This window comes from Chelonia mydas, chromosome 4 (assembly GCF_015237465.2).
Source record: "Chelonia mydas isolate rCheMyd1 chromosome 4, rCheMyd1.pri.v2, whole genome shotgun sequence".
In the NCBI taxonomy this organism is placed as follows: Eukaryota; Metazoa; Chordata; order Testudines; family Cheloniidae; genus Chelonia; species Chelonia mydas.
In genome coordinates, this window is record NC_057852.1 from 110648942 (window position 1) to 110663476 (window position 14535).

A 14535-nucleotide genomic window follows, 5' to 3' on the forward strand; every position below is an offset into this window, starting at 1 on the left:
GAAAGCCATTAAATGCATTAAACATAAAAGGAAAAGGATGTTTAAGTGTGATGAATTTTCTATTTTTTCCTCAGTGCATGACAAGTGCTTGGAGACCTTTGGATGAAAGGCCCCATATTAGAGCAAATTTATTATTATTATTATTTCAGAGCCAGTGCATGTGTGATGAAGCTGGTTTAAATAAAGTTCTAATCTCTCTAATAGATGTTGGAGGTATTGCAGTGCTTGACAGAGGCAAAACTAACTAGCTTACCTCTAAGTTTCCAAGGTCTGAGACATCACTATATAGTAATGGTGACTGGTGACTGTTTGGTGACCTCTGCACCTTGAGAATAAAATGGACTATATGCAAGATGCCAAAGAAATAAGTGATATCCTATGATATTTTAGGACTTGGAAATACAGCTTAAGGAATCTCAACAAGAGACTCTGGAGTCCCAAAGCACAGTGCAAAAACTGGAAGAAGAACTGACTGTAGCCAAAGAGAGGCTCACGCTCCAGGAGAATGAAATATTGAGTAACGCAGGTACGATGCTCATTAATGTCACTGTTAAATATTTCCCTTGCTAGTCAGTCACGTTGTAAACTCCCAAGTGATGTATGTTGTTTGAAATGTAAATCTTACAACCGCAGAAGAAATGGAAATTGTACTGAATTCCCAAAGCAAAGCTGAGAAAGAAGTAGATGAACTGAAGAATCAAATAATGCAGCTGCAGCAAATGACCTCCACCAAACAAAGCCAAACGAAGAAAGGCAGTGAAGACACACAGGTGCTTACACAGGTATTTACTCCCAGACCTCTTAAGGCATGGTACCCCATCTAGGTCCTGATCCAAAGTGCATTGGTATTAATGGGGATCTTTCTTTTGACTTCCGTGGACTTTGGATTATGTGCGTAGGCCTCAGTCCTGCCAGGTACTGAGTGTTTGGCCCAATCCTGCAAAGCACTTAAACACACACTTGACTAGTTTGGTTGACTTCACTTGGACTACTCACATGCTTAAAGTGAGGCTTACACTTAAGTGCTTTCCTGGTTCAGGGCAGAATGCTCAATAGCTTGTAGGATCAAGCCCTTCAAAAGGGAGAGGATCAAGGCAGACTTCCTAAGGCTAAGATGCTGATTAATGTAAAAAAAGAAACTTTTCGATTCCATTTAGAAGCTTAACAACAAAAAGTTCAAATAATGAACTCCAACCAGTAAGGAGTTTATAGACCCTAATAGCTCCCTGATCACAATGCCTCCCGCTAAATTAATTATCCAATCCAAACTCTCTTTACCATGATCTGTTAGCTCCCCCTACTGGATTATTGCACTTGGATGTTAGAAAAACACACTTGGTGTGAGAAACATAGCGGGAACAAAATTCATGGTGATATATCGCCATGAAAGTGCAGTTGTCCATGAGGAGATCTCTAATTTCAGAAGTAGATCGCAATATGAAAAAGTGTGAGAAGGTAGATTATAAAAGTTGTGTACAGTCCTGGAGCGTTAACATTTCACAGGAAGGAGTGCTTTTTTTTTTTTTTTTTTTTACAAGAACCCAGTGTTATCCAATGAAATTCACCTCAGAGGACAGGAAATCCCCTACAGAATAGGTGGACTGTTCAGGCTCCAGGACTTTATCTTGATTTTCTTATATTATAAGGCCACTGTATTTTATAGCCCATGGAAGCTGCAGCTACTGAAATAGAAGTTATAAAGCAACGGCACAAAGAAGAACTTCATAAAATTAAACAACAGTCAGATGAGGAGAAAATGCGTTTGAAGGAGCAGCTTGTGAAGGGGTTGGAAGATCTTGTAAAGAAACACACAATGGAAATCAAATCTGCTCAAACCTCCATGGAAGCTGAAAGAAAAACATTGCAGAAGGTGGGGATGTTCTTCTATTAATAGATACTCTGATTCATCTGTTTTTAATCTCATTGGTCATAGTCATTTTCATTATTCTAACTGGAGGCACTTTGAGTTACTAGAAAATGAAAGGATTTTGTTGCTGCATTTCTGTTCTAAAAAGTGAACTGAACTGGTGGTTTTTCTAAGAAAAGCTTCACAGTCAAAGTGAATTTATCCTTGATGTGACTCCTGTGTTCTTGGCAGTGCCTATGCTTGAATGCCTTGTCTGTGACAGCAATGTGATTAAATTAATGTCCATCCCAAGGGATAATGACCAGGGGTTGTATATTCCAATCTCAAATTTAAATTCATATGGATCCTTGCTATTCAAAACTCAAATAACATTGACCTACTCAATATTTACACATTTTCCAAACATAGAGCCCAATCCTGCAAGCTGCTGATAACCTCCTGTAAGATAATAGAATTGAGAGGATTTAGCACCACTCATCATTGGCTCCAGAGTGCAGTTCTGCAGGTCAGATGTTGCTGCTGACTGCAGGAACCAGTGGCCACCCAGGCACAGAAGAGACTAAATAAACTGATACTAATCTCCATACTTAATTCCAATCAGTAGGAGTAATACTTGTCTTCCCTCAGATCCAAATAGGTTGCCTTGGTAACAACAGTAGTCATGGAAATACTGTAGGAGTCTATACTGCACTTTAATTTAAACTGTTGGCATTGCATTGGCACCCAGTCGCTAAAGAGATTCATCAGAGAGATGTAGTTTTTTGAGAAATAACCCTCTGTGATAAATTCTGCCCTTGTGTCCGTGGGTTGCACTCCCTTCGGTTCAGTGAATTTGCACATTGCAAAGGCCTCGATACAGCAAAGCACCTAAATACATGTGTTAAGTCCATCCTAATTTAGCAGAGCACTTAAGCACATGTTTAACTTGAAGCAGGTGCTTAAATCCCAATGGGACTTAAAATTAAGCATATACTTAAATGGCATGTTGAATCAGAGCCTAAATCAGAAAAGAATTTGGCCCTCTGTCTCCTAATGGGACTTGCTTATTTCTGTCTATAAGATATATAAGCAAAACTATTAGAGCACACAACACAGCAATCAGACCAACTGGTCTGGGTATCATTCACATCCTTGTTGGAGCTGCAAGGGCTTCCCTACCCTATTTTCTCTGCTTTTACACTTCTCTCCTTGGAGTTCCACTTCTGGTTAAGAATCACTGAACACACATCCTTGTAAAGAGCATAAGGGAGGTTGCTGCTAAGCCACGTAAGGCACTCTGCTCTGCTTGTTAGCTGCTGAGTACCTTGTTTTGTAGTACTCTTAGCCCCTGCGAGCCTGGGGAGCAAAAGTCTGGGGATTGAACGCAGGTTCTTCAATGTAACAGTGCAAAGCAGTTTGAGTTTTCATTTGTATTGTGAGTAACCCTAATTTTTAAACAGGATGGATTGACTTAAATTGCTTTGATTTAAATGAGATTTAAATCAGCAAGCAGGAAACTTTGATTTAAATAATCGATTTTAATCAAATTTTGTATGTGTACCTTTTAATTATTTTCCTAAAGAAAGATTGATTTGCAACTAAGTATAGCCTTTACACTAAATTTGGTGTTTCTTTTTGCTAACCAGTAGGATACCCTATATCTATACACATCTGTTTAAGTAATTATTTAGCTTAACTTTTTACTAGATGGTGCTTTTTTTCCCTTGTGATTTGTGTCAAGCTCTATTTGGATGGAATTTCAAGTTAACAATGCAAAAAACAGCTTTTTAAAAATTAAATAAAACAACCTTAAATGCTGAATACATTAGAAAAAAAGTTTATCAACACATGTTTTTTCATTTAAAACTAACTGATTTTATTAAACAAAGGATGTATTATCTGTAGTTAGTGAATTGAACTGATTATTTTTGATCACCGTGTCCTTCATGAACTAGGAGATCACATTCTCTCACATCTAATTTTTATTCATAGATTGGTGAAAGAAAACAAGCTTTCCTGCTGTTTCAATTCCCAGTTGGTTTCTTAACTTTGAATGAACTTGTCATTGAACTGATCTAGCTGAATAAACTAATGAAGAAAATATTGTTTCTGAACCTACAGAAGAGGCTATTGATGTCAAAAGCTGGTTTAGCACTTCAGCAAACTTGGCTTCCAGTGCTTAGCCAGTGACTTCCACCCATTCAGTGGTTTGATTTTGTTTAAAACTTGGCAACAAAATGTACTCTTTAATATTTTTTGTAGTTATTTAAATTATTTCATGTATTATAATTAGTTTAGGCCTCAACAAAAGTTGTCAGTTTCAAATTTAATTTTAAATAAAACTGCATTTAATTTAAATAAAAAAAATCCAATTTAAATTAAAAAAACCCTTCAATTTTTTTATTTAAAAAAAAATCATAGTTTTTCTACGCTGTTTTTTTAAGGGGCCACAGCCTGGCCCTCTTTTATGTGTGTGCACATTTGCATGTGCAAAACATCTGCATACATACTCTCATTAATAATAATATATATCTATATTACAATAGCATTCAAAGGCTCCAGTCAAGAGCTGGACCCCATTGTGCTAGGTGCTGTTCAAATATTTTTTGAAGCACTAATACATGTGCATGCAGCGATAGAGTTTAAATGCACAAAATCTCATTTGTCAAAAAGGGAACCGTGCGTGGAAAATTCCATCGCCTGACCATGAAAGTGCAAGTATTTGAACAGGGCATGTCCAGGTGTTTGAAAAGGCAAAGTTGTACTCACACAAAGGGAAGCCTCCTTCTGAAAATCTGACCCCTTATTTTTGAATAGCATGTATCTATGTGAGCAATCTCATGTGTATGCCAAATGGCGCTGGGAAAGGCCACAGGACGTTTTCTGTGTGCACAATTTAAATTTCCAAGTTCAAATGTGAGTTACTTTTTTTGTCAATGATAAATGCACAGATATAGATACTGCTTGTAGGCATCTTCCATAAACAGTAAAACAAAACTTGTTTTTGTCAAATAATATTTTTCACTGCTACTGTTACTTCTGTCCCAGGATCTAATGAGTTAAGTCCCTCAACAGCTTCATGAGGTAGGGAGAGATGATAATTTTCCCATTTTCCAGCTAGGAAAACTGACATAGAGAGGTTACGTGCCAAAGCTCACACAGAAAGCTTGTGTAGATTTCTGATCCTCAGTGCTTTAACCACAAGACCATTTGTTCTTCTCCTTTTCTTTTAAAACTAATTTTGTCTATTCCAACTCTCTTCTCAGTTCTCTGTTAATCTCTGTCTGCCAGTTCACAGCACCTCAACACTGTGAATTGGTGCTAGATTTCCATTTGTTTGTTAGCTATGAGAAATCCCCATTACTCCACGGTCTTTACTTGTGTTTGCTAACCTTGTACCTTCCTTTTAATTATATTACTTGTCTCTTCAGGAGTTTACATTCACATTCTGTTATGTTGAATGCTTTTAAGTCATTCTGCTTTAAACATTATAGACTTCCATTGGGGCTGAAGTTCATAGAATTGGCATCTTCACCTTCCCCCTCTCCTCCCCCCAACCTCCTGAAGTGGTCTCTCAAGAGCTGCTGGAGAAATGTTTTCAGTCAGCAAGTTGACACAGATGAGAAGAGCAAGTATGCAAACGAGCTTCAAATAACAGATTGCCCAAGGAAATATTTAGGAGTTGCATATTCAGTCTTTCTATAGCAAATGAGCACTCTAACTGTGCAGGTATTCAGACACTCAAGGGTACATGTTCAGCTCAGAGCACAGGGAGTTAGATGAGTTAAACTGGCTAAATCCCCACCTTCTGCTTTGACAATGATGTGTACAAAGTTGTGCATGCCCTGAAAGGAGATTTAATTAACTATAAAAGCATTGGATTAACAACCCTAGACACTGAAATCCTCCATCCATTGAGCAGATATATCATGGGCAGCATCACTGCAAGCTTCCCGTCACTCTCCTGCCAATGGGCATCAACCTTGAAATGGAGAGACAGTTTCTAAGGGTGACAGATGGCAGTTCAATCTTCATTTAATTTTTGATTTCTCCACTGGGGTTGTCATTAAGGTTGCAGTTGTAATGGTGATTTCTGAGATGTGCATACCTTTCCACTAGAAACTCTACTGAGATTATCAGTCATCAAACTTTGATGATATAGTAAATACATGTTTAAAAATGTGATGGATGGTTTTTACATTAATACAACTTTAACCCTTCTTGAACATAGAAGCAATATCAGACAAGTGTCATCTACCCACTGCAGTTTTAATACTCCAAGCTGCTTTTTGGTGGAGGATTGAGACCACAACCAGTGTAAGTCTATGCTGATCACAGAAACAGAACAAAACACTTAGATGACTCTGTAATTAATGTGAGGAGAGACACTACAGGAGAGCAGTATCTATTATTGAGTAAACTGTTATGGCTATGCAGAATGCATGTAGGCAGCCTTGCTGAATCTGAAGAGACATGACAGAGTGTGAATCCTGAAACTAAGTCGTGAGAAAGTGTATCTGATTTCTTCAGCGGAAATTCCCTCGTGCCCTCACATGGAAATCCTCACCACAATTCAGTTATGCTGGAAGCATCATCAGGGTCAAGGATAACAGTTTCTAATGGGTTGTTTGTAGGAGACTTGCATTGAATGATTTTTCCACATAAAAGTTGCTTGCAAAGTAATGAGATATGATTTCATAATATTGATTAATAATTGTATTTTCTAAAATGCAGAAATTAGTGACCGAACTCCATTATCTATTAATGTGCATTCTCTGCCAATGCTTTTGCAATCCTTTGCTAAGGGACAATGTGATCTAGCTCTGGACTGACTTCCAGTCAAGACCATTATTTTAAGCTCTCCTATTGAGTCACTCTGTGACCTCAGCCAAATCACTTCCCTTCTCTGTCTCTGTTTCATCATCCAACAGCACTTAGATACTACAGTGAGGGGTGCAACAGAAAACCCTAATTAAAACCCTAGATCTAAAATGGGGACAAGGATACTTAACTTTCTTTGCAAAAAGCTGTGACAATCCTTGGATGAAAAGTGCCATTCAAGTGCTTAAGTATTATTATTAGCCTTCATAGAACTGTATGGACTCCTGTGATCTGCCTCTGTTCATGTTCCTGAAACATATTGTCCATACCTCTTCCACCCTACTGAGACACTTCCTTTCCTTTCTTCTATGATGTACACTCTGGGCATGCTCCTGCATGTTTGTAATTTTTTTAATTTACTTTTAGGAGGTTCAGATACAGTTAGAGGAATTAAGAAAGAATGCTGAGAATGAAATAAAGCAGCTAGAGAAGGAGAAAGAAGCCCTAAGTAGGAAACTTCAGGACTCTTCACTTGAGGTATGCTGGGCATAAATCCACTGTGATATTAAAAGGACTCTTAATTTTTCTTCTCATTCGAAAGATTTTTAATGAGATTCATAATCCTTGCTGCGTGCGATATCCTTCAAGGAAATTTGCAAAGACTATAGGTAGAAATATCAGAAATTATTATTTTTAAATGTCAAGAAAGATTTTAACAAAATGATATTAATTTTCACTGAGCTTCATATAGGCTTATTCTTTTTTTGTTGTTGATTTTTGTTTTTTGTTCCATAGCTCTCTAATGAGAAATTTGACTTAATGAGGGCAAGATTGTGACTTGGACTATGTGCCCATGCAAGAGGGGAATAAGAACCTTACTAGCTCTCCTATATGGGCTCCCCCAGATCTTGGATCCAGGTGCCTAGAAGTAACCTGCTTACTGGTTCCATGGAGCACATGACGGAGAAGGGAAAGGAATGGTTGGAACTTTGGCTCTATCCTCCATGCTCACTAGCCATAGTAGCTGAGCTCGCATGGGATAGATAGTAATTTACTGCTGGTATAGGGCAGCAATTAGTCCCACCCCTCTCCCAGGAAAGAAAAGGATGCAGGGGAGGAATTGGGACCCAGAGGTGTGTCTCTGAGTCATAGTGTCTCCCAAAGTGCTGCAGCTTACACACCAGGCCTTGCTAAGGGCTGTGCAAAGTCACAGTGTATCCCTAATCCATTTTTAGCATAGAAGTGTCTATTCTAATACAGAATCCAGCTGAAAAATAAGTCTGAGACATGTTAAAATCCTGATGATGCCTTTGTAGCACTTGTGTGTAATCTATGGGCTAAATAATATGCATTCGCCAAATAAGTATATTTGTCAAAATGTTTATCCTATGGAGTATAATGACTGAAGGTTCGATAAATAATTTGCCTGTCAAAATAAAAACAGAACCCTCATGAAAGCACTTCTTTACCCAGAGAAACAGTACATCTATAAGGATGCTGACAATTGTGAATTTTGATCTACATGAATCTGGAAGGCATTTTTATCTTCTCCCAGCTTTCTCCCTTGCATCAGCCAGATCTCTTAGGGAAATGTTACCTGTTTTAAAACTTTCCATACATAATATTTCCTTTTCATATGCTACTCAGAGATTTTTGCCTGTGAGCATTTTTAACATTTTATCTCACAGGAAACAAGCTGTCAGAGGCCAGGAAATTCCTTGTTCTCATCATATTATAAGTGAATTCAGTGCAATGGTGACATGCACTGATGATGCTCAACACCATATTTGCTTTTCCATCTCATTACATTTGATGTCCTGCCCAGAATAACAAATTAACTGACCTGTAACTTGCTTCTCTGGGATTACATTAAAGATAAGCAGATGGGTTTTGGGGAACGGGGAAGTTTTCATCTGTTGTTGTTGTTGTTCTCGCCTGCCAACCTAGGTTTTAAGGCTTGAAGATTTTATCAGGCAAAATCAGGACATTCCCAGATACAAAGAATTTCTTCACTCTCACTCCAGAAAAAATCATGAGAGGCAACAGGAATCAGATAGGCCACGCTGCGGAACCAGTGAGGCACAGGTAGGAACTGTTGATTTTATGTTGCAATTTAGGTTTCCCATCACACTGTATCCTCCGTTTCACCACTTCTAAACCGTTTCATTTCCAGCACAGGGGGGTGGGCCAGTGGGAGCACTCATGACACCACTTGCTGACAATCAAAACATTCTGTCTCAGCTGGTACTTACAGACTCAATGTGGTCATAATAAACTCTGTCTTCTTGACTTACTATAATTCAGTGTACAAAGACACAGAAAACATAGGGTTCCATTGCCCTGAATGAAAGGGAATTGCACATTCCAACATCAAACAGTTGTCTTGTGGGCCTTCTACTAATTTCCTAGTGTTATCAACTGAGAATATAACTGTAATCTGAACTCCATCTAAATCCTTTTTGCTTCAGTTTCCCTCTGCTTGCCTCTTGGCCACAGCGCCCCTGTAAAAAGACTGCCTGTGGATGATACATACATTTTGACGAATTTCAGATGGTCTTTTTGTGGCTTCCAGGGTGCCTGATGCAATACGGTGTGTCATTTGGGAAGCCAGAAGTCACAATACTCTTTGTGCCTTTCTGTCATCCTGCAAAAATACACGTATTCTTAGTACATTCAAATTTGAGAGGTTCTTCCTTACCATGAAATAATGTAAGTCTCAAACAATGCTTGAATATTATAATGATAATAAGCGTTGATTGCTTTTGGAAATCATCAGTTGTCATAATAATTATGTGCATTCATAGAGTACCTTCCATGCAAAGATCTCAAAGAACTTTATAAACAAAAATTATTTAAGAGGTACCTGAAAATAAATATTATTGTCCACATTTTACTGATGGGGAAACTGAGGCAGAGAGCCATTAAGTGACTTTTTCAAGGTCACAAAGGAAGTCTTACTGGCAATACAGGGAATGTAGCCTAGGTCTCCTGACCTCCAGTCCTGTGGTGTAGTTATGAAATCATTGTAATCTCAAGAGACACATAAGAAAGGCCATCCTGGGTCAGACCAAGGGTCCATCTAGCCCAATATCCTGTCTTCTGACAGTAGCCAATGCTTGGTGCTTCAAAGGGAATGAACAGAACAGGGCAATCACTGAGTGATCCATCCCCTGTCGTCCACTCCCAGCTTCTGGCAGTCAGAGGCTAGGGAACCCAAAACATGGGGTTGCATCCCTGACCATCTTGGCTAATAGCCATTGAACTCCATGAACTTCAATAATTCTTTTTTGAATCCAATGATAGTTTTGGCCTTCACAAATTCCCCTGGGAATGAGTTCCACAGATTGATTGTATGATATGTGAAGAAGTTCCATTCGCTAGGTTGTAAATTTGTCCATTCATCTGCAAGTTCTGGCATAGAGAAAAGGATTTCCTATGAAAGGACATGTGGATTCTTGATGTCGCTCTGTAAATTGCTTGTCTAGAACCATCATTTCTTGGCACAATTGCCCAAGGATTGAGGTCCAATCAACTGATAATACTACCCTTTCATATGCACTGAGTCTTCACAGCCAGGAGACCACCGTGTACTGTATGAACAGTATTTTGTTTTGCTAAAGACATGATTCCCAGCTGGAAACACTGAAATAGCTCAGTCTTGAGCTTCTGCCTCGAAGGTTAAGCAGTGTGCTGTCACTAATCCAGTTCTAACCTGGACACAATTTCAGACCTAAAAATAGCTGCATAAGGCACATTTGTGGTTGGGTTGAAGTAGTGAGAGTGTTGTGCAGAGTGGAGGGAAGCGTTATAATTAAATCTCACTCTGGATGCTCCTGAAAACACAATATTGATATACCACTGAGATTTTCTAGGTAAACTAAATAAATCAAATTCTTGCCTCTTCTCGCTCTCAAGAGGAAGCATGTGGGAAATGGACTAAAATAAAATTCTAAAGCTTAGGCATATTTGGTCATCTCCTTAAAGCTTTAGGAGCTTTCTCCATATGTACTAAAGTGCAGGAGCTGATATTACAAGATACATAGCATGGAAGGGCAGGGACCATCTTTTAATGTTATATGCATGGACAGCACCTAGCACAGTGGAGTCCCCTGATCCTCGTTCGAGGTACCTGAGATGCTACCAGAGTACACATAATAATAATGGCAATGTGGTAACCCATCTTGGTTTCCCCCTTTAGGAATTGCCCTGACTATTGATGTGGTGAACCTGTGATCTTAAATGAGCCTGAAATAACTTTGGAGCCAGCAAAACAACATCACATGGTGACACTGTGTCACTGTGTTGTGATGTTTTGTCTAACATGGTGCCATTTTGATGCAATATCATCATATTGTGAGTGAAACATTGCAACATCATGGTGTCCAAATTTGTCTCACTGACAGGGGTGAAAGTAACTTAAAAGTCTTAACTGGCCCCCGGAAGGGGCGGGGCCTCGGCCAGAAGGGGCAGAGCTGGGGGGGTCAGCCTCCCCTAGCTAGCCCTTCAGCGCTGCCTGGCCCACGTCCCCCAGGCCTCCAGTAGCAATTTAAAGGGCCTGGGGCTCTGGCCGCTGCTGCGGTAGCAGCAGCTGGGAGCCCTGGGCCCTTTTAAATCACCAGGTCCCAGGGCAGCTGCCCCTCCCCTCCACCCACTCTGGCAGACCTTGGGGGGGGCAAAAGGGGCAATGACATTAAAGCGCTGCCATGCAAGTGGTTTAAGGACCCTATCAGCAGGGCCACCGACGTGGGGGGGGGCGCGCAAAAGGGTTAGTGACGTCAAAGCGTTGCCGCGGCAGTGCTTTAATATCGGCTGTGTACGGGCCCATACTGGCAGCCACTTCTCACCGGTACACCGTACCGGCCCGTATTGGCCCACTTTCACCTCAGCTCACTGAACACATTCTCAAAAGTGGCAATTCTAATATGAATGCATCAGAAGGCAGTTTTAAGTCTTCCAAATGAATGCAGCCCCTTACAATAGGGATAGCAAGAAGAACATCAAATTTTCTTTGTAATCAGGTAGCTAGTACAGTAAGCCAAATGCTTCTCTTTGATTGCAAGAGCAGAGCTCAGCCCTGATATTTCACTCTTTTTACAGGCACCAGAAGGAAGGAAGGTCCAGGAATTAGGGCGCTAGCTAGCACTTAGGAGACCCAAGTTCAATTTCCTACTCCACCACAGACTTCCTGTATGATCTTGGGCAAATTGATTAATCTCTCTGTGTCTCAGTTCACCATCTGTAAAATGGGGATAACAGTACTTTCCTCCTTCACAGGAGTGTTGTGAGGATAAGTACATTAAAGATTGTGAGGGGTTATGATAAGGTGATGGGGACCATATAAGCCACTTAGAAAGATACAAATCTTTCACTGGTGTCTAGCTGTTTAATTTATCCATACAAGACATTTCTAGTGCCCCCCAAACCTTGGCAAATAGGGATTTCCACATGTGTAGAGAGAGCAGAATATGGATTGAAAGAAATAAACCCATTTTCCCAACAAAGAGATCCTAGTTATGTTTAGAAAAGGATAAGATTTCTGAGGAAAACTGAAATATTTTAAAAGTTTTATAATTCATATTCTTTCTATACCACACTGGATGTTTTATCAGTCATTTTCTCTTTTCTTTTTTTTGTGGGGGAGAGGGCAGGGGAGAAGGTTGGGAGGCAAAGTCAGCTGTTCTTAGAGGGACAAGTGCAAGCATACTGTGAGAAAAAGACCTTAATATTGGTGAAAAAATGATATTAATGAAACTATTTGTTAGGTCATTGGTTAGGCCATTACAAAGTTGTCTGTGTCTTTATGGAATATTAAGATATATAGCTACAAGTATGTTACAGCCAGGATATTTGAAAATATAACACTACATAGTATGATTAGCTAGTTATGACACAAAATATTCAAGCTAATCAAAGAAATTCCATGAGGTTTCTATCACCATGGAGACAAGCCAAATGTCAGGAAGTTACCCCTCCTTAGTCAGAAAACAATGTTCATTACCCCTAAGTGTCTCATCTAGACACCCCCCATCTTATATAAATATCGGTTTGATACAAATGTCAGCCTTATCTCAAGACAAACAATGTAAAACATTCACGTTTTAGAAAGAGACCTGCTTTTGAAAAGAAACATAGGGTTGAATTATCAGAGCAATAAATCTAGGGGTAAAGTGGGCTTTTTCACCCTCCGAAGAGAAACTTCTAAGTAAATCCACACAACAAAGTCTATAAATATCTCTGTTGAAATGAATTTTTTAATTACCCTAAAATCTTCATTCAGAAAAGCTTATAGGAAATATATGTGTACTTGGAAATGTTTTAAACCTTTTGTTTATTTCTTAAATGAAACGTCAAACAACTTTGTGAAATACATGTTTGCAAATATGTTAGCTAAATGCAAAGCTCCTAATACCATAGCTTTATAAATGGTTGTCAGGGTTCCCTCCCCACTCTGAACTCTAGAGTACAGATGTGGGGACCCACATGAAAGCCCCCTAAGCTTATTTCTACCAGCTTAGGTTAAAAACTTCCCCAAGGCACAAATCCTTTGTCCTTGGATGGTACGCTGCCACCACCAAGTAATTTAGACAAGAATCAGGGAAATGACCTCTTGGAATTCCTATTCCCCCAAAATATCCCCCCAAGCCCTACACCCCATTCCTGGGAAGGCTTGAGAATAACATACCAACCAAATAGGTAAACCAGATTCTTAAAGAACAGAACTTTATTATAAAAAAAAAAAAAGTAAAAGAAGCACCTCTGTAAAATCAGGATGGAAGGTAACTTTACAGGGTAATCAGATTCAAAACACAGAGGATTCCCCTCTAGGCAAAACTTTAAAGTTACAAAAAACAGGGATAAATCTCCATTTTAGCACAAGGAAAATTCACAAGTTGAAAACAAAAGGTAATCTAATGCGCCCTGCCTTATTTACTTACTCTTTTTGCAATATTGAGACTCGCTTTAGGATGGTTTATAGGAGAAGGAGTTTTCTGACCTCGTGCTTCTCTGCTTCCCAAGAGAACACATACACAAAGAGCACAAACAAAGCCTTCCCTCCCTTCCCTCCCCCCCACCCCAGATTTGAAAGTATCTTCTTTCCCCATTGGTCCTTTTGGTCAGGTGCCAACCAAGTTATTTCAACTTCTTAACCCCTTACAGGTAAGAAGGAATTCTAGGCTACCCTTAGGTATATGGTTATGACAATGGTAAAATGCTTTATGTACTGACATAAGATCTAGAGACCTTGCTGAACTAATTAGTAATGTAAGAAGACATTTAAGAGTAGAATATTTAAATTAATGGGGAATTGATTAATTAATTAATTCCTGGCAGTGGGCAAACAACTCCCTCACCCATCTGAGGAAGACACAAAGAATCATCTCTCCAAAAATTGTTATAAAGAACTAATAACTCGTTGAATAACTATTTAAGCAAAAGACTTTCTGCGAATTATTTAATTTAAAAAAACACTTGGCTCCTATAAAGAACAAGAGTGTTTGGACTCTTTAAAAACAAAATTTCATTTCCTGACAAATTCTAATAAAATGGAAGGAATATCTCAGAAAGTGAACTGAATAAAAAGAGAGAGTTAAAACTCAGTTTAAAAGTTGTCTGATGCTGTCCTGCCACAAGAATAACAGAGGCAATTAGACGAGTATTCAGGAGCTATAGGTGTCACCTAAGCCAATCCCAAAGGCATAGAGCCAGTGAAAGAGTGACAGCAATCGACTTTGAATCTAAACAAACCTGGAAAAGGTGTGTTTTCCTACAGTTTCATGGAATTAGGAAGGAGAAGAGTATAAAAAAACTCTGAAGTGAACACCCCTCACACACACACCTGCTCTGCTACTCTGCTTAAACAGCAAGCA

The 14535-nt window shown here is 39.2% G+C and overlaps 1 protein-coding gene and 1 long non-coding RNA gene across 4 annotated transcripts in view; one reads left to right on the top strand and one right to left on the bottom strand.

Annotated features, from left to right (window-relative positions):
* The window catches only part of LOC119566141, a 45361-nt gene extending 36048 nt beyond the window's left edge, over positions 1-9313 (bottom strand). The window contains exon 1 of the long non-coding RNA XR_005225224.1: positions 9201-9313. This is a non-coding gene — a long non-coding RNA (uncharacterized LOC119566141). The remainder of the gene's footprint in view (positions 1-9200) is intronic.
* Positions 1-14535, top strand: part of FAM184B (family with sequence similarity 184 member B) — a 92033-nt gene that overhangs the window by 41096 nt on the left and 36402 nt on the right. Inside the window, exons 3-7 of one of the 3 annotated variants that reach the window (XM_037898015.2) lie at positions 391-526; positions 634-782; positions 1664-1870; positions 7094-7204; positions 8615-8752. In XM_037898015.2, the coding sequence (XP_037753943.1) occupies positions 391-526; positions 634-782; positions 1664-1870; positions 7094-7204; positions 8615-8752 (741 nt within the window). The remainder of the gene's footprint in view (positions 1-390; positions 527-633; positions 783-1663; positions 1871-7093; positions 7205-8614; positions 8753-14535) is intronic. The other 2 variants (XM_037898016.2, XM_043544611.1) reach the window with 2 other exon arrangements.